Raw genomic sequence first — 24735 nt, 5'->3', positions numbered from 1 at the left:
ACATTAAGCCAAATTAAGGATATGAACTATGGCTATCTGATGTCAGGATGGGTTCATACCTATTTTCCTCTTCTCAATATTAGAAAGCTTTATGGAGGAGGAATGGGCAAAGAAAATGGATCTATTCATGTGGTGGAAAAATGAATTGTAGACCCTTTTGATAGCTATTAGAGTAAGTATCACCACCCACGAGTTATTTTTTTAAAGCCCTTTTCATCCTCTAAGAGGATAAAATAGAAATCACAGTTGAAGTGATGATGCAAGTAGAACTATTATCTGCAAATGTTTCAGATATGGACCTTTTGGTTATACTTTCATCACATTTATTACAAATCAGGTAAACTTTAAAACCTGTATTAGAGTTCATAAAAATATTTTAATTTTTCTTTTGAACTCTTATGGAAATTTGTGGGTCAGAAATTTAAGCATTAGTTGTGTTCCAGGTTTGAATTCCTTAATATTGGAAGCATTTGTTACTTGGTATCTCATTGGTTCAGTGAATACAGTTCTAATTTGACACTTTCCACTTCCTCTTCACTGTAGTGAAGTGGAAAGCGCGCGCGCACACACACACACACACACACACACACACACACACACACACACACCCACCCACCCACCCACCCACCAAGGCCATATAGAATTTGAGGTATGAGTCATTTTTATTGTTTTGTTTGATATTAGTTCCTTGTTTTCTTTTATTACATTTTCCCTCAACACTTTATGTTTAAGTCTTAATTGTGGTTGTATTCTTAGAAAATTGGATCTTTAGGATCTGATCTTTCCCTCATCTCATGCTTATGTTTTATTAGCAATAATGGAAAATGTTAGCTTCCTTTCTACATTAGAAATTGATAATGAGTATAAACATTTTTTTAAAAGAATGTGATTATCTACTTGTTGAATTATTTTTAATTTAGCTTTTTATATTAAAATTTAAATAGTGGAAAACCTAGAAACACAGCAGACCTGAAACTACCAACTTTTGCGTTTCTCCCCCTTGAAGGAAGTAAAATATGCAAATAAATAAAAATATGCCCACTTGAGATTTAACTTCTAGGGCACTGATGCTATTGAAAATCCAAATCAGGGGCACGAATGAGCATGATCAAAAGTTATTATTAAGCCACTGTTATAATGTTATCAGCATTTTATTATAATCTAAATGACAGAGGAATAAGCTTAATTTTAGAGCAACATTGGTGTTGACCTAAGCCTTGGAATAAGGAAACTTCTTTATCCTATAATCTTTATAAAAAGTGACATTGTGATCTAACAACCTCTTGCATTCATTAATTTGCAGTACTTTTTGATACCTTATAGCTCATTTTAATATTGCAAAATTATTCTTAAGAGTAGCATAAACTTAACATACCAAGCTTTTATTTCTAATCATTGCATGTTACTATAGTGCATGCTATATATGAATGAATAAGCTTTCTTTAATTGTTAATTTATAAATTTCATTTAGAATACTTTCTTCAAATTAATTATCTGAATCTTTTTAGTTGCTGATAGTCCAACTCCACCTCCACCACCTCCACCAGATGACATTCCCATGTTTGATGACTCTCCACCCCCGCCCCCACCTCCTCCAGTGGACTATGAAGATGAAGAAGCTGCAGTAGTTCAGTATAATGATCCATATGCAGATGGGGATCCTGCCTGGGCCCCCAAGAATTATATTGAGAAAGGTATGGTACTATCAATATGGAATTGGTGCACAGGACAATAACCTAATTACAGAATTTTAGAACTTTTTTAATTTTAGAATTTTTTTTTTTTTTTTTGGTACCACCTTGTCCAGTGTTTCTCAATTTGAACTTCATTACTCACCAAGATGATTTACTTAAACCTTACTGCCTTTACTTTGTGTTATTTCCCAAAATAAAATGAGGGTTCATTCTTCATATTTTAAATTAAAATATGCTTTCAAGGGGTTGGGGTTGTGGCTCAGTGGTAGAGCACTTGCCTAGCACGAGTGAGGCACTGGGTTCGATTCTTAGCACCACATTAAAAAAATAAATAAAAAGTTACAAAAAACATGCTTTCATTTGCAGATGAACTAGCCTGTCTACATTTTATAGATAAAACAAATAAGGCACAAAAAGGAGCTAATTGACTAACTAAAATCATATATAATTGGTAAAAATTTAAGAAGTTTTACAAGCTCTTAATTTAAATAGATTTCACATCTGAATATTTAAAAATTTATTGGCACTATCATGAGAAAAAGCCTAACTTAAGATTCCTTTATGTGATTTCGTGTAGAAGATAAATCACTAGGATTGTTTTCATGAACTTCTAAAGTCCAGATTAACCTACTGTGCCTGATATTCATTGTGATTATTTATTAAAGAAATGTGGATGGGAAAGAAAAAAGTCAGGTTTCTAGAGTTTGTTTTTTTAGAGTTTTTAAAATGCTTATAATTTAGTTGATCAATTTTGGTTGTCTTTGAAAAATATTGCCTTCCATTTACTTTATTAACTGATTTAAAGCAAATAACTTTAGGTAGCTCTGAGACCAGTGACATTCTTGCTTGCCAGTGTTTAAAACCTATGGCAAAAGCAAAATATTTTTTTTTAATATATTTAAACAATAAATAGTTTACATATTTTAAGGAAGTCTTCAATGTTCTTCGTATTTGGAGATCCATTACCTTCAAATAGAGATAGGTTTTTAAACTTTAGGTTTGGATGATGTTTTTAGTCATATTTTCTTACTTTGGTAAGTAAATTTAACTTTATGTATATGGGACTGTTATATTTACATAAACTGACAAATTTGGGATAATATATTGATTAATATATTTGATATTAGAGCAGGATTAAAGAATTTCTTCACACATTGAAATAATGAGTCTTAAGCCAGGGGTTACTTTTTTTTTCCTTAAAGCAAGGCCAAATAGTAAATATTTTAATATGCTATTCTTAAAACTCAGCCTTTTGGCAGCACAAAAGCAGGCATAGATAATATGTGAGTCGATCTGCCTTTGTTGTGATAAAACTTTATTTTTGGGGGGGCGGGGGGGAGAGCAGTAGCTTGAATTTGTCCATGGGCAAATGTTTGTGGACCCCTGGTCTAAATCAAAAGTTGAGATTTAGTAGGGTTATACTTAAACCCATCATGTTATCTTTGTAATTACAAAAATGAAGGAATCCTGAAATTTTGAAAAACAGTTAATTTCATAACTTTTCCAAAAACCCTATTCTTATTAACTTCAGCCTAAAATGTACCCATATACCTTTATACATTAAATGTACCAATGTACATGTATATATTGTGTATGTTAGACTAATAGACCTTTGAGTTCCAACGAACCCTATAGTACATATGGAGAGAAGAATTTGGCCTTTAATATGGATTAGATTCTAGAGCAGAATGGACATCAAATTGTTTTTTTGTTTTTTTGGCATCAGGGATTGTAGGGGCATTTAACCACTGAGCCACATCTTCAGCCCTTTTTTTAATATTTTATTTAGATACAGGGTCCTACAGAGTTGCTTAGGGCCTTGCTAGGTTGTTGATGCTGGCTTTGAACTTAAAATCCTCCTGCCTCAGCCTCCTGGGCCACTGTACCTGGCTAATCAAATTGTTAATGGTTAAATATTTTAGCAGGATAAGAAATTATATGAGGGAGTATGCACTGGGGAGGAGGGCTGGGTGGCACTAGGTTTTATTTAAAAAGGGCAACCTAGGAAACAGAAATATAATTTGGTTTAGTACCTTTATCATCTTTTTGCCTCAGTGGATCTAAGAACACAGTGAAGTAAAATTTTTGTTCAGGCCTTTGTCATTATCAGGGTAAACATGATCTATAATACTCAGAATCTAAGCCACTTTGGATCTAGATCTAAAGAAAGGAATATTATTAATTTCAAACAATAAATAATTGTATTAATTATTAAATTGATTTTTATTCCATTTTCTTATGGTTTGTCTCTAACAATTACTTGGTCCTGTTAGGTTGTTATGTAGCCAAAAATAATTCTAAGATAATTAATACTATTTATTTTGTATATTTTTGAAACTTGTATGCCATTAAACTCAAAATCACAATGCTGTGATTCTGTTACAGAATTAAAAGGAGAGAAATGAACTTATTGAGTCTACTTAATACAATGTTTTGCAAAATTAAAAATGCCTGTTTTAACATAGCAAATGATGGCTATGGAACAGTACTTCAGATCTCTTCCATAAAAGTTACTAATTCAGAATAATTATAGGGAGATGCAGTCTTTCTTAGGGGAAAATGAATTCCAGAGTATTTTAAGTATCTTTATAAAAAATGCTTACTTTAAGAAAAAAAATGACAGCAAATAAAAATGAGGTAAGTCAATGAAAAAAATACATATCAGATATTATTCATGTTAGAAGATTATGTATAATTTTAGAATAAAGGTAGACTGAAGGTAATATTTAAATTCATAAACCAGTAGTATGGAAAACTAATATTTTTTGTTTGCTATTCATTTGTATAACACTGTTTGCAAAAATAAATTTTTTTTGAACTTGAATAGTTGGGAGTGGAAGAGAATGTTTTAAACTGAATTTCGGATACCACAAAATTGTAAGATTTTTTAAAAACAAGTTTTATTTATTTATTTATTTTTTCAAAAACTACATTTGCCACCTTAATAGTCCTTCTAGTGCATGCCTGTAATCCCAGTGTCTCTGGTGGCTGAGGCCAGTAGATCACAAGTTCAAAGCCAGCCTCAGCAACTAAGTGAGACCCTGTCTCAAAATAAAATATTTTAAAAAAGGGCTGGGGATGTGACTTACTGGTTTAGCACAGGGTTCAATCCCTGGTACCAAGAAAAAAAGAAAAATAAAATAGTCCTTCTTACCTTTAAGGTAAGTGTAGGTATAATGCATTATTAGAATGCTCCAATTAATAAAAATGTATAGGTATACTCCCGTAACTTACTGTGGATCCTAGGATGAGATTTAACCTCTCAATAACAATAAATGACAATAATAATGTAGTATTTTTAAATTTAGAAAACTTGGTTTGTTACCTGGTTTACTGAGTGGCTTTGCAGCTTTATCCAGTAATTATTTTGAAAATGGATCTTTGCATGTGGTGTAGGCACTTGATAGATACTTGAATGGGTGAATTAAAATACTTAATCCTAAAATTCAGAGATTTTTCTTCCTTTTTGGGGGGGGCGGGGCTCCAGCACTGGGCCTTAATGCAGAGGTGCTTTACCACTTGATCTACATTCCCATTCTTTTATTTATTTATTTATTTATGTGGTGTACAAGGGATTGAACTCTGGGGCACTCGACCACTGAACCACATTCTAAGCCCCCCCCCCTTTATTTTAAATTTAGTTTTTAGAGACAGGGTCTCCTTGAGTTGCTTAGCGCTCTGCTTCTGCTGAGCCTGGCTTTGAACTTGTGATCTTCCTGCCTCAGCCTCCTGAGTGGCTGTGATTACAGGTGTGCACCATGGACCCAGCTTTTTTTTTTTTTTTTTTAGTTTTTGAGACAGTCTTACCAAATTGCTGAGGCGACCTCGAACTTTTTTGATCCTTCTGCTCAGCCTCCTGAGTAATAGAGATGGTAGAACCTGTTGTCTTCTTTAATCTAATCAGATCGGCAGTTTAGCTTCAAGATGAAGTCATTGATATAGGCACTTGGGTAACTAACCATTGACCTATCTATAATGATACATATCACAATTTAAAATCTTCATAAAAATAGTTTGTTTGCTACATTATAGACTTAATTGGCATCAAAATTCAAGCTAAATGTTGGGTGCAGTATACTTATGTAGTATTGCATCTGTTTTCTCCATAGTTGTTGCAATATATGATTATACAAAAGACAAGGATGATGAGCTGTCATTTATGGAGGGTGCAATCATTTATGTTATAAAGAAGAATGATGATGGCTGGTATGAAGGAGTCTGCAATCGAGTGACTGGTCTCTTCCCTGGGAACTATGTTGAATCAATCATGCACTATGCTGATTAATTATTTCTTTTTCCTTTTTTTTTCTTTTAAAGTAGGTTCTTATTATTCAGTCATACTGTGGGACTCTTATGGTTAACAGAATTGTCTTAATGTTTTAAAAATGTGCCCATATTTTCAGGACATGCTGTTTTATTGGTATATTTGAATGTCTACCTGTAAGCATAAATCTTTGAGGCAGTTTTTGTATTGCTAAACAACAGTTTATACAAGAGGCTGCCTATAATTGATTATGCTTATGTACTTACTTACACATTGTTAATTTTATGACCAGCTTAAATATTCTGGGGAATTGGGGTATATTTAACAAATGATGATTCAGATTGTACCATTACATGTTTCAGTGCAGCATGGTTACTAATAATACTATGTCAAACTAATATTAAAATCAGAAAACTTAAATGCTGGTGCTGGTCATACTTTTTGTTTAGATTCTCATTTTTAAAAAGTGTAAAGCATGCATAAAATTTATGTATTGAAATGTACTTAAAAATTCCAAGATGCTTCCAATTTGTGTAATACTTACCTACCTAGTATACTCATTCTAGGTGGGTCTCTAAGGTCTATATGTGAAACAAAACAAAAGGGGTTATCTGTAATGTTGTAATTTGTACCTAAGTTTTTTAATGAGTGAATTTGCATTATAAATTTTTTTTCCATTCATAAATACATAAGTGAACCAAAGGTTTTTGTCCTTTCCTTCACTGGTTTGCTTTAAAAAAAAATACAAAACCAATTTATTGCAGAATTATGGTTCTATTTTCTCAACATATTAACTTGGAAAAAAATTTTTAGCCTTATCTCAGTCTGTCCCAATGGTAATGTGACGGATGTTTGCAGATTTAAAATCTGAGGTAATTATTTACAAGTCAATCTACTGAATTACTTTTTTAAAGTAACTTTTGAATCTAAGAAAATGTGTCAAAGTGTGCACATCCTTCTATAGGTAAAAGTCTTAAAGATTGCCATATTAGTCCTTCAGTTTTACAGTGGACTATTCTAGTACACTGGTTCAATGAAAGGAAATTATAAATATCTTTTACATATTGTAAAAGTGTATGCGATTAATTTGTGAATAGGTACTATTTAATCCATTACCTGGCACTAGAAAGAAACATAAGATTTTAAAATAATTGGGAAAGAAGATGGGTCATGTATTAATCAGTGAACAGAGATATACTTAACCAACAGATTTGTATTGAAATGCAACACATGCACTTTGTGCGTCTCCTCTTAATTTAAGGGAAAGTTAGAGGGATGTTTTCTTATCTTGTGTATAATTCTGTATTGCTTAGAATATTAAAGTAGAGCACTCAGTGTGGGTTTCTGTGTATTGAGGATTTATTTGAAGTTCAAATTACAGTTATGTACTGGGCGTTACAGACTTATCAGCATAGTGAATGGTGAGACTAGTGCAAAACATTTTATTTCTGAAAATTAAAGACCATTATTACTACCAATTCAATGTGACTGTTTCATATGCATTTTGCCTTTGTTAATTTCAAAGTATCATCAACGACCAACTAGCTACCTTCTACTTTTCTTTTTTCAAGTGGAATGTTCTCTTAATTTGTATATAACCTGTTGTCTAAATTTTATGTACAATCTTTTATAATAAACCATTCTCCTATATGAAATTTTGGATACTGTTAAAATATAAATAATGTGGATTTCAGACCTGACTTCACAATTTTTTGACCTCTACTCCTATGGTGAAACAGGACAAACCGTTTGAATTTTAACATTGATTATTTATTTGTGTAATGGCTTCACATGTGGATATTAACAGTGTAAACAATACCACAAATAGTCATCAAGATACCTCAGAATTTAAAGGACTCTATGACAGATTCAGGCAGTTAAATTAATTACATTTAAAAAGATTTCTGGAAAACTTTGCCAATAAAAAAAAATACCCATCAATAAGATCAGAATTATTTTTTAAAATGATTTTTGGTTATTTGCATATGAAGCAAACAAAGTGTATTCCACAAAATTCTTTAGGCACAGTCTGGTAAAATAGCTGCCAGATAGAACAGAAAGAGTTGTCATTTATCTCTTGTAAGTACAATTTCTGAAAGTTGAATGAGGGCATCTCTTTCTGGGGATGGTCGAAGTTTACTGATCTCTCTTATTGCTTCGTGGCAGTATCGCTGGGCGAGGTAGGTTGTTTGTTGCACACCATCACTCTACAGATACAGAACAAAACAAAAGGAGAACAGATGTCATTGACTGGATCAGGTCTTAGGTTTCTGCTATGATGAATTAAAACATACTTTTGAGGTCAAATGAACCAAGGATCAGTCATAGTTAATAACCACATTACATTTCTCATATGTTTTCTTTCCAACTCATAATTCTAGCTTCCCCTACTTACTTCTTCTTTTCTCAGACTGGAGCACATTTTTAGTCTATTAGCAAAGTATCTGGCTCATTAATATCAAGTAGCCATTTATTTCTTCCTATTTTTTTACTTAATTATTAGAGGTTTTTTAAACATCTTACCTATATGATACCTACACACAAAATTTTAAATGAAAAAAAAATCTAAGGAGAGATGGGCATGGTGGCACAAAGCCTGTAATCCCAGTAGCTTTAGGGGGCTGAGGCAGGAGGATTGCAACTTTAAAGCCAGCCTTAGCAATTTAGCAAATCTCGCCAACCCGGTGAGACCTTGTCTCTAAAGAAAACATAATAAATAGCAAGGGATGTGGCTCAGTGGTTAAATCCCCAGTAAGAAATAATTTTTTTAAAAAATGAGGAGAATGGAGGCAATACCGAGAGATGCCTTTGGGATGAAGCAAGGAATATATATTCAAGTGAGAATTCAGGTACCCTCCAGAGTGAGACATCAATCTGTCAGTATTCTCATTTCTTGGTTACCAATTTTGTTGCCTTTCTGTTAACAAAGACAGACATTTGGCCCACACATACAATGTCTCTTAATTTGGTCATTATATTGCTGTGTTTACTTCTGTTGGTTACCTTTGAGGATACCAGTGTTCCTGTCTTCTCTTAACTACATCACTGCACTTCAGACAGAGGTTTACATTCTATTCTGTAGTCTTTTTACTGTTGGTGCTTTCTAAAAGCGGACACAATTAAAATACTATTTCTATGATGCAAAAATGTTTACTGTGAAATTAAGTCATGACTAATTTTATTTCCATCTTCTTAGTTAACGATCCCTTTTCCACTTAAGTATTCCTAACATCATGATTGAAAGGCCTGATTTTCTCTACCAGTTGCTCAAAATATGACACATTTCAGTTTGCTGTGCCTTTTTGTACAGAAGCCTTGCCAGATGCAAATGACCTACCCAGAAAAGAGTGAATGGGAAGTCAACTTTTGCATCCTTATGTGTGATAACTTTAGTTTGCCTTAAGATTTAACAGATGGGGCTGGGGATGTGGCTCAAGCGGTAGCGCGCTCGCCTAGCATGCCTGCGGCCCGGGTTCGATCCTCAGCACCACATACCAACAAAGATGTTGTGTCCGCCGAGAACTAAAAAATAAATATTAAAAAAAAAAAATTCTCTCTCTCTCTCCTCTCACTCTCTCTTAAAAAAAAAAAAAAAGATTTAACAGATGAATTAACTGAGTCTAGGTAGGTGTGAAATGTTTCTTCATCACTTGAAAGGCCTTGTTCCATTGCCTTGCATCATCCACTATTTTTTCTGTTGACTAAGCCAGTTTTGGTATCTTTTCCTTTTGTAGAACACTTCTTTGTTATTTGATTCTCTTTCTGAAATGTTTGCTAGATAATCATACTAATTTTCTTTCTTATTTTTCCTGTAACTATTAGATTTCCTTAGTATTACTTTGCACCCGTTCTTTGGAGTTTTCCAAAATCATTTTAAATTTCTTAGAGCTTGTTCTAACTCATTTTTAAAACATGTTTTGCTTTTTTTTGTTTTATAAATGAAGTACTTTTTGGGTCATCCTATTTATATTTTTCCTGAGTCTTTATTTCTATTCATCTTGGTCTTTCTGGCTTAGCAAGATTCAATCAACTCCTCAGTAATTCTGAGTTGTCTATTCATATTTAACGAAGGAATGGGTCTAAAAGCTCTCTGAGTGTAGAGGGAACTATAATTGAGGCCTTTGGGCAATTTGCTTAGAGAACATTCCTGTGGAGTTTTGTCTAAGTGCATTTCTGGCTAGGAATGCTTCAGGAAGAAAAAGTAGGCAGGCTTCTGTATAAAAAGGCACAGCAAGTGGGGCATGGTGGTACACGCATGTAACCCCAGCAGCTTGGGAGGTTGAGGCAGGAGGATTGTGAGTTCAAAGCCAGCCTCAGCAAAAGTAAGGTGCTTTAGTATAAAAACAATACACATATCATTTACATCTAGAGATGATTTAAGTAAGTATATGAAAGAATGTATAAGTTATATGTGAAAGCTGCCTTTTTTTCTTTTTTTAAATAAGGGGCTTTTGCATATCTGAGGTTGGGGCAGGGTGTCTTGTATCTAGTATCCCAGGGACATAGAGGGGTGACTATAATTATTTCTGAAGCCAGAACCTCTCTCAGGTTTCTTTATCAGCTATAGCTCCCTCTTATACTGAGTTTTTAAATAACTGCCAAACCACCCTCTTTGCAAATTGTAGAACATAACATTATTATGCATTAGTTAAAGAGAAATATATCCTTTTTGGAAGGGTTTTCTGCTTTTGAACATTTAAGAATCTGAGAGAGAGTAATTTGAACTTCAGACCACTTTTTTTTTAGTAATTGTTATGCTTACTCTACCTTGTTTACTAGATCTGCGGCCTCCAAATGATTGAATGTGCAAAGCTCATTCTCAAAAGACAGTCACCCAAATTGAAAATATGCAAAAAGATCTGGTTTCTACAGAATAATGCCGAAGATACATGGCAGTATATTTGAAACAAGCCTCTAGCCCCTGAACACAGTTAAATGTTTCTTACTTTAAAAGAAAACATAAGTCTAAAGTTTGCCTGTGTTGATTAAAATTTATTTTTAAAATTTAAAAAAAAAATTTTTTTTTTTTTTAGTTGTTGATAGTCCTTTATTTATTTTACATGGTGCTGAGAATTGAATCCAGTCCCTCACACATGCTAGGCAAGTGTGCTACCGCTGAGCCACAGCCTCAGCCCGATAAAAATTTTTTTAAATGAGTATTTCTTTAGTTACCCAACAACTAGATAGCATGGGCCACTTGTGAGTGGACTACTGTAGTCTAGCTGTAGGGATGAGGGTTTGGACTAGGTTGGAGGCCAGTCTGGATACCTTGGAGCATAGCAGTGTGACAGGTGTGGGGAAGAGTAGTTTTCAACCATCAGGGTTCAACCATGACTGCACAGTAGAATTACTTGGGTAACTTGTAAAAACTTAATGTGCACGCTGAACTTGTGACCAATTAAAATATTCGAGTAGTATTATAGAAGAAAGATGAAAATAATGAACAACAAGTGTTTTCTTCCCAGTTTCTATTAAATCAAAACTTAAACTTGGTCTTGTATCTGAAATGTAACTTTTCATTAGTGTTACATGATTTGTTTGGTGCAGGGCTGTGCCACATTGTATATGCTGCTGCCTTTTTTCTTGTAAAAATAATCTTACCTGTAATACGTACTGTCGAGCTCTGTCCACATCTCCTGGCAAACTGAACCGTCTCATTATCATTGCATTCATTTCTGGGAACTAACCATAAAGAAAGAAAATGTATTTATTGTTCTTGAAGAATCAAGTGTTCTAACACTCGTTTGTAACAACAGGAAATAATAAAAAACAAAGGTGATCAAATTCTGTGATGTAGGGGAGCAGTAAGTTGTAGCATTAAAGAAGCTGAACAAGGGGGCCATGTCCATGCCCAGGAGCTATGTAGGTGCACATGAGAAGAAGAGCCATTGGTCATTAGTCTACTGCTGAGTGAGAGGTAGAAGCAACAAAGTACATCTCTAAAATAATCTCATTGACTTCTCTGATGATTCTGAAACTTCAGACTGCAGCAGAATCACCTGTACTGCCTGTTGTGGCTCTTCCTCAGTTTCCAATTCAGTAGTGTAGAGCCTGAACATGCGTTTCAGACAAATTTCCAGATGATGCTAACTAATGCTGCTGGTCCATGCTGACATTTTGAGAAGCACTGGCCTAGGATGAGAGTAGGAATTAGGCATTCTAGTACTCAACTAAGTGGAAATGAAAGCTGCTGAGGTTTCTGAGCAGAGGGTATCGAGCTCTGCCCTAAGCAGTGTGTGGAGTGGCTCTGAGCAGTGGTGCTCAGTGCTGACTGCATATTGGAGTCTTTGGAGGAAATTAAAATACCATTGCCTGAATCCCATTCCCAAAGATTTTCATTCAGTTTATTGGCTTAGGGTTTAGCTTAGGCCTAGGCATGTTTAATGTGCAGCCCAGGTTGAGAACCTTAATAATTAGATCTTAATCAGGTTACTGTAGTGAACTATGAAAAAGGTCAGAATAAAGCTGATGGTAATTAGAGGAAAAAAGCAGGGAGGCACAAAAGATTCTGAAGATATAAACTGTATTCTATAGTACTTAGCAGTTATTTTGGAGAATTGCCTCCAGGAATAATAAGGAAACCAGGAGAAATATCACTTCACTTCCTAAACACTAGTCCTGGTCTGCCACCAGGTGCCACAGCTGAATGAGTTCCTTAATCTCCTATCTTGGCTTGCTCATCTATCTTGTGATCTGAAATCCTTGATTTCTAACAGTCTGTCATTCCATGGAATAAGAGGTAAGATGTGTTTGGTCTTAGACACGTCAGTGCTTACAGCAGTTGCCAGTTTTTCCCTGGCAGTGAACTTGAAGGATGAAATAAATTGTCCTGCAACCATCACCCTGATATTAGTAATCCTGGAAGAAAAAAGGGCACACATAGAAAAAACTCAATCAAATGATGACACATGAGGAAGATTTTTTTCTAACAGTGAAGTATGCATTAGAACAAAGTTCTAAAAGTGTAGAGGCTGCTAACATGCTTCTAGAAACTAAGGAGCCAACAACTGGCTAGTTCTTAAAACCAACAATTTGCTTTAGTTATTTGTCTTTTAAAAATAAAATAATTTAAGCTTTACTGGAAACAATTCAGGAAAAGCCTCAATATTAGTTGTAAAAAGCCAAATGAGGCAGGCATTTGTTTACATTCTTCAATAGCACATCCCCAAACTGGGCAGCTAGAATGCTTTATCTTTATAATGTTGATTGAGACACTAGGCTTCGAGTAATTTTACCTTGTTTACAGTGTATAAACTTTATCTGCAACATAGCAAGTGGTAAAATGTGCTGATTGGTGGTTTCTCTGATGCTTTTTTTATACTAAAAATATTTGCATTGAATGTGACTGTTTGTTTTAACATGCAAATATCAAACTTCTTTTAGGCACTACTCCCCATCCCCCTTAAAGTGTGTGTGTGGAGAAGAAATGAGAAACAGGAAGAACAGCTGCCTGTCTGCAGATTTAATGAAAACATAAGAAAATTTTTGTTTGTTTAGGCTGTTTTTAAGAGTAGGAAAACCTGTGGATGAGTCCAACTGTGAAATCTGCCCATAAATGAACCTACAAAGGTGATCAGTAAATTGGAGTGTTTACCCAAACAGAACTTGGGTAACTCTAAGGCACCAACTAGTCACCACAACAGCAAAAGCCTGTGCAGCTGGTGCAGGGGATGGTGATGCCAGCTGAAAGTACAGCTACATGCTGACATTTAGGTGACATCAAGTAAGAGAAACAGAAGAAAAGAAAGTTTTCAAAAAGATCTTGCAAACTAATGTAGTCTCACTGAAGAAAACACTTCCATCTTATTTCTGAAGATGAGGGTCTAATCAATATATTCTTGAGAAATTTAACAAGGTTTTTGTTGTCCAGTAATACTGAAAGTTTTCTTTCTTTCTTTTTTTTTTTTGGTGGTGCTGAAAACAGACCAGAGTCTTGCACGTGCCAGATGAGGGCTCTACCACTGAGCTACAACCCCCTAAACTTGTTAAATCCCCTGTATCAACTATTATCAGAAAACATCTTTAGAGAGATACCAAGAATATTAGAATCCCAAACCCAGGGAATTTCTGACAATTGCAGAATCCAGCAAATTCTAATTTCAAGATAACCCAGCATGCCTTAAAAAGGCAGTTGCCCAATATTGCTTGTGCTATACCAATGAGACTCAGCAGATGTTTGTAAATGGTTAAGGTCAAAGACTAATCTACAAACAAAAATTCACCTACCTATGGAGAAGGATTACAAACACCTTAGAACTACTCTACTAAATGGGCATGTTAATCACAAATAAGAAAAAGTAGACTTCAGAGCATTATCACTGCATTTTCAATGCCGGGCACACTGGTTATCTGCTCTGTGGGGAGACCTATTGGGTATTACACAAGCTCATCAGGTAATAACTTCTGGCAACATTATCAGTGGTAATAATAATTCACGATGTAGTAAAATGAATGCTGGTCCTAGAAAACTTGGCCATGTTCAATTGCCTTTTGTGCCACTGACCAGATGTTTGATTTTGGCCAGGCTTGAGCGTCAATTTCTTATTTGTAGAACAGACATCACCATATCTACCACAAAGAGGATTAGATATAATGTATGAAAGAGTCCTTTATAAACTAAAAAGAATGCATTTTCATTAAATGAAGATACTGTACTTCCTCATGTTATGTTTGAAACTTGTTTTAACCAAAATTTCAAAATGATAAGCCCCATAAATTTGGGGGTGAAGGTGGGAGTACTGGGAATTGAACCCAGAAGTGCTTAACCACTGAGCCACATCCCCAGCCCTTTTAAATTTTGAGACAGTGTCTTACTGAAGCTGGCTTTGAACTTGCGATCCTCCTCGCTCAGCCTCCCAAACCATTGGGATGTGCCACTGGGCATGGCTCCCATAATTTTTCTGACAAATTTCTTGCTAAGAATCCCTTTTTGACACTGTAATCCATTAGTATAGCCTAACTTTGCTGTTTTATTTGAAAACAATTACATGTTTAACTAACTATGAATACACATTTGACTAACTTCTGGCCCTTGTACCACCAGACAAAAACCAATCTATTTATGAAATGAGTCTTATGCAGAGTTACTTCCTGCTTGGCTTCATCATGTGTTCCCTTTTTTAAGGCTACAATGTGCCTTTTTAACTCTCTTTCCCAGCTGCCTTATGGGCAGATGAGGAAAGTGCTGTCTGGTGACAATGAGTGGATGCCTCATGACCCTGGGATTTCCCACTGAGACACACATAAAATCATGGTTTGGGGCTTCGAAACTCTGTTTGTTCCTTTTCTTTGCCCCTAACTCCCACCAAACCCACTATTTTTTATCACACATTATCGACAGATCAATATGTAGGAGGAGTTCATTCAAACTGCTCCCCACTTTGCACCATTATATCTAAAGGCAAAATTAGCCATTATTTCCTTGTGTAGAGAAAATTAATTTCTTTTGAAATATGTTCACAGTGAAACAATCAGAAAAGGCCAGTCTCTTCTTGAACCAGTCATCTTAAGGTTTTAGTAGAACTCAACTGTTAGTATGATGGGGCTTATGAAAAGTGTAACTGTTGAGATTTCTAAAAATATAGCAACCACAACATTGTAGCAGATTGGAGGCTTTTTATAAGGAAAGGCATGCTCTTAGTTATCTTGATAATCTCAGGGCCCAACTGAATCTTTGCCAAACTAGCTGTGTCAGCCTACTTCTGCCGTGTCCTTCTTCACCCATGTTTACCAGCCACTGTCTGAGGAGACTGTATGTAGTTTTACCAGTCCTGGTAGCCAGTGACTAATTTTTTCTAACCTCAGGCTTACCCTCACATTTACACGGCTAATGAGTATTTTTTGTGTGGGATTATGGCAAAACAGGAAATGTTCCTCACTCCTGCTTTAATGTGTCAAAGGGAGTTTTATAAATTTTTGGCAGAATTTGGCATACATATTAATAATCTCCCTGAGGTTGAAACTGGTTAGTCTCAGTGAGAGAAAGGACCCGTTTATAGCACACTTCTCACTTCAGCCTCAAATTTTTTCAAGAGAACGAAGCCTGGTAATAATGGTGTTTCTATCAAATGCCCCAACATCTCTGTTCACAGCCTTTATTCTTTGATTGACTGCTGTTGCCCAAGGCAACCTGATCAAGCACCCAGGATATCAGCCTCCCTTGGGATTGAATCACTCTGGCAGCAGCTCTGCTAGATAATAGCTGCAAGATGATCGCTCTTCTCTAGATCAAAATGGAATCAACGAGTTCTACAAAAGACATGATTTACCTTTATAAATTTTAAATCAAAAAGGTAGTATTTAATTTAATGAAATGGTGATGAATATCTTATTGCTTTGCTAAATACCCAATGCCTCTAAGTGAAAATCTATTTAAAAAATGGTCCAAGCACCAGCCAGTGTCCCACTTATTTCAGATAACACTTGGCACAGCCGAAAGCAGTGCCGCCAGGAACCAAAACATGGTTCCTGGTGGAAATGTCTTGCCTTGCGAGTCACAGCAGCATCTTTCATCCATATTAAGGAGAATATGAAGGCAGCTTTACTTACTTCCTTACATCCCTCAATCTGGAGAAAGAAGGAACTGTGATTCTAGTGGATTCTATTGACTTCTTGACATTCTGAGGCAAAGGCTGAGGCTCTGATGCCTCATAGCAGTGAACAGTCCCATTAAACTTCTGGAACTGAAGAATTTCTCAGGCTTACAGGCCCCTTTTTAATGGGCCCTGAGGCACACCCAAAGCCCAGTCCTACAATCAAGATGTGGGAACCAGTCACCTAGCCAGTGCCCAATATATGAAATAAATCCTAATACTACAATAAATAAAATACCTATGGTACCTAACAATTTACAAGATAGTAAGTATTCTCTCAGTTAATCCTCGAAACAACCTGGGGAAGAAGTGTGTAATCTTTTATATTTTACAGATAAGGCTCAGAAGTAAAAATGACTGGCTCCAGTATCTCAGTTCTAAAACCAGGATCAAACCCAGATCTGTGGTCTCTTATCTGTCTCCTTAGCTACTCCTTATCTCAGCCTTTCCATCAGATGTGACCAGAGACATTGGCTCTGTAAAGCTACATAACAGTGTATCAAAGGGAGTGTGTAAAACTTACCTGCTGACAAGCAAACAAGACTGGGCCAGTGGCCAACCCAAGTTTCAGATCAGCAGATGTTGGTTTGCCCATCTGATCAGAACAGGAGGTGAAATCCAATACATCATCAATAAGCTAGAGAGAAGAAAAAGGCAATGTAAACAGCACCACAGTGCCCACATCACTGCTACTCTGTAGGGATTTTACACTGGGGGGAGAGTACTTGCTGTCCCAACACATTGCCATTCTTTTAAATAAGAAACACACCAACCTGAAAAGCTATTCCCACATTTTTTCCATATTGATAGGCAATCTCATGCACCACTGGGTCAGGGCATCCTAGGACAGAGACCTGAAACAAAGATTCTCAGATAAGCTGCTGGCAGCCAGAAACAAGGCCAAACCCTAGATCAAAGAGTCAGATGAAGATTCTCTTAAATAAGAAGTTGTGAGGCTAGATTATGTAGAACCAGGAATCCCAAAAGGATACAAAACAAGTACAAAATAAATGTTCTTTTTCTTACCTTTTTTTTTTTTTTTTTGGTGGTGCTAGGGATAGAACCCTGAGCCTTATGTATGCTAAGCAACCACTCTTATCACTGAGCTAGCCCACCCTCTGTTTACTTAAATACTAAGAAAACAACCTTACCCTTCCCCCTTTCTTTGCAACAGAATAAAGTCTTTCTCATTGCCTGGGAAAAACTGAGCTATTAGGAGACAGTTCTGCTATCAGGCTAAGTAAACCTTTGTGATGTGAAAAAGAAACAGATTCCATTATGTGAAATACTGGCTTCCAGCACTCAGCACACTGGCCCAATATACTGTTGGCTTTAAAGAACCTCTACAGATTACCCTTCATTTTAGGGGGAGATATCTCATCAAATCATTCACATGATGTGTATTTCCCCATCTGTACTCTTTTCTTTTAATAAATTTTGGTTATTCCACTTACTTCTGAATGCAGTTGTTTCTTGCTCTGTCTGCAACAGTCTCGAGCCTTGTGCTTCAGACATTCAGATTCTATTCTTTCATTATCAGAAGGATTGTCCTTGGTTCTACTCTTCCTATATTTCTCTTGCAAGAACTAATATAATTGTGTAACAAGTGTTTTATCCCCTTGTTAGTGGGGTTCTGGAGAAAAAGAGCTTCAAAAGTCTTTTTTAATACTCAAAAGATAACTAGCCAGCTGCTTGAGTGTACTTCCCACTGCTCTGTTAAGCATGCTAAGCAGGCTTGGCCACATTTTCAGAAAACAAAGACTGGGTAAAAATACAAAGAGGGAAGGGGGTGCTCATTTTGCTTTACTGGAGAGGAAATGTCTACATTGACTCTCAATGAGAAAGTCAGATGGAGGTCTTCATGTAATGATCACTGGTGATAAATAATCCTGTCCCCAACCTTTAGTCCCTACCTCTGTGCTTGAGAACCCATTTTGCTCAGGCATCAGCATGGTACAGTGGGGCACTCTCTGCAGTTTGCCAGCAGGGTTTGATTTATGCCCCTTACCCCAACCATGTGACTATGGCATACTATTTAAGCTTTCTATGTTTCAGTTCCTTTCTCTGTAAAATGTAGGTATTAAAAGCACTCCTCACAGGGGTGCTGAGAAGTAAATGTGATGTTGCACCTAAGCCTCAGTAATTTTGCTTGGCATCTGGTTAGAACTCAATTTGTGTTTATAATCTACCCCTCATCCCCCTTGTCCACTGGATCCAGAACCAGCAGCCTGGGCAGGGTCCACTCACTTCTGCTTTTTAAAGTTAGATCATATAACTTCCTGAGCCTGGAGAATGTTTTTTGACAATGTTAAGTCTGTGACTAGAATGCTTAGCTGAAAGTGCAGGATAAACTGCCCACACCATAAAGGGTCAGTTTTTCATTTATTTGAATGAATAATAAGCTTGTAACTGCTTTCAATAGACCTATCTGGGGCTCCAAGTTTTAATTAAAGACTCTCTATGAGACATAGGAAACAATTTAGAAACTTTGAAGGAAGCTCAGATATCCATCAAATTGGCTTAAAGAATGAGAGCATGGCAAGATTTGGGCAGCTTGGGATATGCTGAACTGGGCAGAAATAACTGACAATGAAGCACACTCCTGTAGCTACATTAATGCTGTCTTCTTAACATAAAGCCCCTCAGAAATACAAACTGAAAAAATGGAAGATTTTTTAAAAAGGTCTTCTACTTCTAATGTTATTGTTAATGGATTAACACGGAGCATATATTGTTAGCACCTTGTATCATCTTGGTTAAAGCTCACAACATCCCATAAATACTATTACGTGGCTGATGATGAGAAAAACTGACAAATTCTGATCACTCGCTCTGTACCAGACACCATTCTAAGATTCACTGCACAGGAAGTCACTGTGAGGTCTGAGGAACTGAGATGCCAAGGGAACAGGAGTTACATTCAAAGACATGCTGGAATCAGAATCTAAATCCAAGCATCTGGCCTCAGATACCATTTTTTTTTTTATATCCTTTTGTAATACTGCTTCCAACAGACAGAACAACAGAAGCTCAAAGAGGTCAAGGAACATGCCCCAAGTCAGCATAAAGCCATGAAGTCTGCCTGCCATGTCCCCTCCCCACTCACATCTGCCCAAACAGCCATGAGCTCCTCACTAGCGGGCAGCTTCTACCTCACACACAGTGAAGGGTCAACATTTCTGTTCACATTTCAACTCCTGTAGCACAAAGACCTCCTCAGAGTCCTGTTCCCTTAACTAGGTTAAGAACTGTTGGGATCTGTGGCAATCTAACCGAAAACAACTACAAATAGGAAAATCATACAACAAAGCACAACACATGTGTGGCAAGGAGGTAAGCTAATGTAAAAGGACACTGCTCAGCATCAGAGATGCTCACGTTTCTGAAAGTGGGTAGAAAATGGAGAATGAGTAAGTCAAAGAAAGTAGAGCTTCACTGATTGTTTTGGTCGAAGCAGATGCCACAGCCATGTTGTGCTGTGTGTGTATATATGCTTCTTTCTGGGGAAGGGCCACACCTTGCATCAGATTCTCAGAAAAATTGGGAAATACTGTTCATATTGGAGAGGGCAAAATATTTGATATTTAATAAGGATCTCTTATCTTTTTTTGGTGTACTGGGGATGGAACCCAGGGGCACTTTACCACTGAGCCATATGCCCAGCCCTTTTTATTTTGACCCAGGGTCTTGCTCAAGTTGCCAAGTCTGGTCTGGAACTTGCAATCCTCCTTCCTCAGCCTCTTGAGCCCCTGTGATTACAGGCATGTGCCTCTGCACCTGGCAAGGATTTCTATCTTTGAAGAGTCTGTTTCTTCACCATGGATTAAGAGAAATATTTGGATAGGAATGTACACATTGAATCTTATTTGTTAAAAACAGCAGACAGAACTGAAACTCTACTATCACAGAAAATATCAAAAGAGGATACCGTCAAAACCAACTGAAAATATTCAGAGAAAATACATATAACATCACAGAAAAATAACTAATAACTTATAAAGAGCTCTTAAGAACTGAGGGGATAAAAGATCAAATAGGCAAAAGATAGGGACAGATAATTCTCCAAAATTAAAGAAATAATAACGACCCTTAACCATATGAAATGATGTGCAGCTTCACTTAGAAGAAATACAAATTAATCACCATGATACCATTCCTCATATATTGGATTGGGAACAACTAAAAAGTCTAATGCCGTATTCAGTTAGGAAGGCTGTGGGAAAGAAGTAAGACACCCTCATCAACTCTGACAGAAATGCACACTGTTATAGCCTGTACAGGGAATTTGCTTATGTGTCTAACAAAGCCACAAATGCAACTGTCCCTAAATTAACCCAAAACACATACCTCTCACAATACAAAAATACTCTTACATAAGGTTAGTCATTGTAATGTTATTAATAATGATAAAATACCAGAGACCTGAATGCCCAAACATAGGAAAGTAGCTGAATAAACTATGGTACATCCACACAATAGATACAGTTGCAGCTGTTTTTAAATGAGGCAGATTCTATAATCATCATGGTATCAGTTCAGAATATATTATTAAGTGAATAAAGCAAGGTGCAAAAGCAAAACAAACACAGAGACCCGTGCATTCTTTGTTGTAAGAAAGAGAAAGAAAAGATAGACATGTGTTTGTTCGCTTGTGCAAAATGAAACACAGGAAGGAGGAATCAGAAAATAATGAGACTAGTCACCCACAAGCTGGGTGCAGCAGATGGGGGAGTGACGATGGCATAAAAGAAAAAGAAAGGGGAGCTGGCTTTTTGTAAGTTCTGACTTTTGGAGCAATGTTAATGTCTCATATACTCAAAATAACAAGAGTAACAAGACCCTCACACAAAACAAACAAAATCAGTAACAACGGGAAGGAACCCCTAACATGGAATTAAAATGATCCAAATTTTCAAATAATAACCACACCAGAAAGGAGAGAGGAATTATTATTACTATTATTTTGATACCAGTGACTGAACCCAGCATGCCTAACCACTGAGCCATATCTTCAGCTCCTTTCATTTTTTAATTTTTGAGACAGGTCTTGGGCTTGTGATCCTCCTACGTCATCTTCCCGAACCACTGGGATTACAGGCATTACAGGTGCCACCACACTGCTGGGAGAGATAACTTTTAAACAGTGCTTTGATTTATCCTCAAGCTAAAAACAAAAGGATCTGTAAACAAAACACTAAATGCTAGCCACTGGGCTTGTTTTTCACATTTTGATTTTGAAAGTCCTATGGATACTGTAGGATTGAGCATATAAATACATTGTGGAGAATGGGAACCAAGTTTCTCACAGTTGGGGAAGAGTTACAAATATGGAAAAATGGAATGCTAGAATAAATCATGAATCCTGAGGGATGAGGTGGATTTGGAGCCACCAGTAGGATACCTAAAGGTTTCAAAGAAATCTGGGTGGATACAGAAATGTACATATCCATATGTGTTAGTCAGTTGTTTGTCACTATAAAGGAATACCTGAGAAAATCAACCGCAGAGGAAGAAAGATTTATTTTGGCTCATAGTTTCAGAGGTTCCAGTCCATGGTCACTTTGGTGAGGCAGAACATCATGGTGGAGAGTACACAGTGGATCAGAAGTGCTCACCTCAGGGCATCCAGGAAGCAGTGAGACCGAAGGGTCCAGGGACAAAGCATACCCTTCAAAGGTGTGCCCCAAGTGACCCACCTCTTCCAAACACACCCCATCTCCCAAGGTTTCCACCCAATGATACCATCAGCAAGGGACAAAGCATTCAACACATGAGCCTTTGGGGGAGAATCCAGATTTAAACCGTAACACTACATACATACACAACACATACACAGGTATGTCCCAGCTATTCCACCGACAGGGCCTAGAAACAGTGACACACAGTCCCAAATTCTGATTTCTAAATATCATCTCCACCAAAAAGAATTTGGGCTCCACGGAAGCCAGGGCTGGAAAGCACAAGATGCGCCTGGAATATCTCCTGCCATAAATTAAGGAAGTGCCAAAAGAATGTTGGAAACATATTAAAAGATGTAGAAGCAAGATTAAAGCGCCTCCCCCCGCCCCCCCCCCCGTGGCCAAATATGGGACAATTAAGCTTTAAACCTTGATAAAGGGTTATATATAATCCGTAGAATAACAACCTAAGACTCATCCAGACAAGAGCTACCTGTAACAGAAGACTAACACTACTGTAGAAGAGTGACTTGGAAGGAACGACAGGAAAACCACCATTTGGCAACCACCATAGTAATAACTGCCTCAGGAAAGAATCATTAGAAGATGCTAAAACCAGCAGGTGAGAGTTTGATGAGAAACAATATTTACATAATATGAAAATGCCTCCTTAAAAATAGGGCAAAATATTAACTTTAAAGTAAAGACTCCTGGCAGATAGCACCCTCTCCAAGTGATCAAAGTGCACCTCAGTAGTTAGGAGCTAGAGACATCAGGCATCTCCTGAGGTGATAAACTGAGAGGACAGCACTGCTTGTTGTACTCCTGCCACATTCACAACCTGAATCTAATCTTGAGACGCATCAGACAAACACACCTTGAGAGGCTCAACAACATAATTAGCCTGTGTTCTTCAGAACATCAAGGTAATAACACAACATGAAGCCTAAGAAACTGCTTTAGACAACAGAGACTAAGATCTCATGACAACTGAAGGCAACGTGAGATCCTGGAATGGATCCTGGGGGAAAAGATTTTTTCCCTTTTGTTATTTTGTATTTGGACAATTCACAAAATCTGACTAAGGTCTATTCATATACAGTAACAAAAACTCAGCATTCTGCTAATATGATCCAGAACACAAAATTCTGTGGTAGCACTCTAGAGCTTTGAAAATAAAGCAAGAAGAAACCCCAATGATTCCAGGACACACATATTGCTGGAGAGAAAAGAAACCCAGGAAAAAGGGCCAAGGATATAGCTCACTGGTGGAGCACCTGTATGTACGAGGTCCTAGTTCAATCCCCAGTACTACAAAGCCAAACCAAACCAAACCAGGGGAAAAAAAAGAAGAAAAAGAAAAAAGAAAAACAACAAAGCAGGATTACCTAGTTCTAGGTTCAAGTCCCAGCTTAACCACTGTCTAGCTGAAGAACACTGGCCAGACAACACGACTTGTCAGCTCTCATTCCAAACAATATTCTGGACAAGTCATCATTTTTACTGGTAAGCTATACAATGTATTTTGCACGACTGTCTAAATAAATGCCCAGTCATTTTTTTGAACATAAGATTAATTAATTCTATTTTTAGAATTAACATCAGTCACAAAAACAATCTCCCTAGATAGTCCTCTCTTAGATTTCCATATTATTCCTGTTTATAATAAAGTGGTTGGTTAAAAAGGATAAGGTGGCTTGGGGTAAGATGGTAGGGGAAAAATGGTGTCCTTGGTAGAATGAATTAGAAGCTGGTAAATTTCTTTCCAATTCCTAAAACATTTTGGAAACCCGCTAGTTCTTCTATAATAATACCAATCTTTACATTCTGATTCCCTCTTTTGGCCTGTTTAATTTGCTTTGTATGCATTTCTTCGGAGCTCACGTCTTTGCATTTTAAATACCAAGAGTACATAAAAATAGCAATTTTCAATACATAACACCACTGGAATATTTCCACCCATGGGCACTTAAATATAGAAGCTTTTATTCAGAGAACACACTATGATTTTGTTTTATTATTCTAACAGCTCTGGGGTTTAGGAAAAAATTACATGGAAAAATAGATGGTTCTGGGGCGATGCCAGCATGACTCCTAGTGGAGGGCTTAAGAGTATTTTGTTTTTAATAAAAGGTTGAGTCATGTTCATACGTTCATTATTTACTTGCTAAAAATCTTTGAAGAATTCGGTACTATTTATAAAAGAATACCTGTGCATTATCTTTGGCTTCTTAAGCAGAGGATAGTGACCATAATTAAATCTTTCCTTAATAACTTAAATAACTTAGATACATCTCCTCGGATTCTGGCACTGAGTGAATCAGTCCCAGTTCTGGCCCCAGGCAGTACTGCTCCTTTGTGCCTGCGGTTGTCCACTTTGTGCAATTCTAATTCCAATAGCCCCCCCACCTGCTCATGCCTCTAAACTGCAGTCTCAAACTTAGGAATTATCAATGAACTTCTCACTTAACATACTAGAGTGTCTTATGATGGGTCCTGATGCAGAT

General features: G+C 36.7%; 2 protein-coding genes across 14 annotated transcripts in view; one reads left to right on the top strand and one right to left on the bottom strand.

Moving 5' to 3' along the window:
* Abi1 (abl interactor 1) overlaps window positions 1–5979 on the top strand; it is a 107608-nt gene extending 101629 nt beyond the window's left edge. For all 13 annotated transcript variants that reach the window (XM_026408591.2, XM_026408587.2, XM_026408590.2 and 10 more), the window contains 2 exons: window positions 1509–1694; window positions 5804–5979. In XM_026408591.2, coding sequence (XP_026264376.1) covers window positions 1509–1694; window positions 5804–5979 — 362 coding nt within the window. The remainder of the gene's footprint in view (window positions 1–1508; window positions 1695–5803) is intronic.
* Window positions 5980–8019: 2040 nt separating this feature from the next.
* The window catches only part of Pdss1 (decaprenyl diphosphate synthase subunit 1), a 34596-nt gene continuing 17880 nt past the window's right edge, over window positions 8020–24735 (bottom strand). The window contains exons 8-11 of the mRNA XM_026408592.2: window positions 17324–17404; window positions 17074–17187; window positions 11560–11640; window positions 8020–8165 (exon numbers count right to left, since the gene is read on the bottom strand). Coding sequence (XP_026264377.2) covers window positions 8025–8165; window positions 11560–11640; window positions 17074–17187; window positions 17324–17404 — 417 coding nt within the window. The 3' untranslated portion in view covers window positions 8020–8024. The remainder of the gene's footprint in view (window positions 8166–11559; window positions 11641–17073; window positions 17188–17323; window positions 17405–24735) is intronic.

Source organism: Urocitellus parryii, chromosome 9, assembly GCF_045843805.1.
Source record: "Urocitellus parryii isolate mUroPar1 chromosome 9, mUroPar1.hap1, whole genome shotgun sequence".
Lineage (NCBI taxonomy): Eukaryota > Metazoa > Chordata > Mammalia > Rodentia > Sciuridae > Urocitellus > Urocitellus parryii.
The sequence above is the reverse complement of the archived record's forward strand: the minus strand, read 5'-3'. Positions and strand labels throughout refer to the sequence as shown.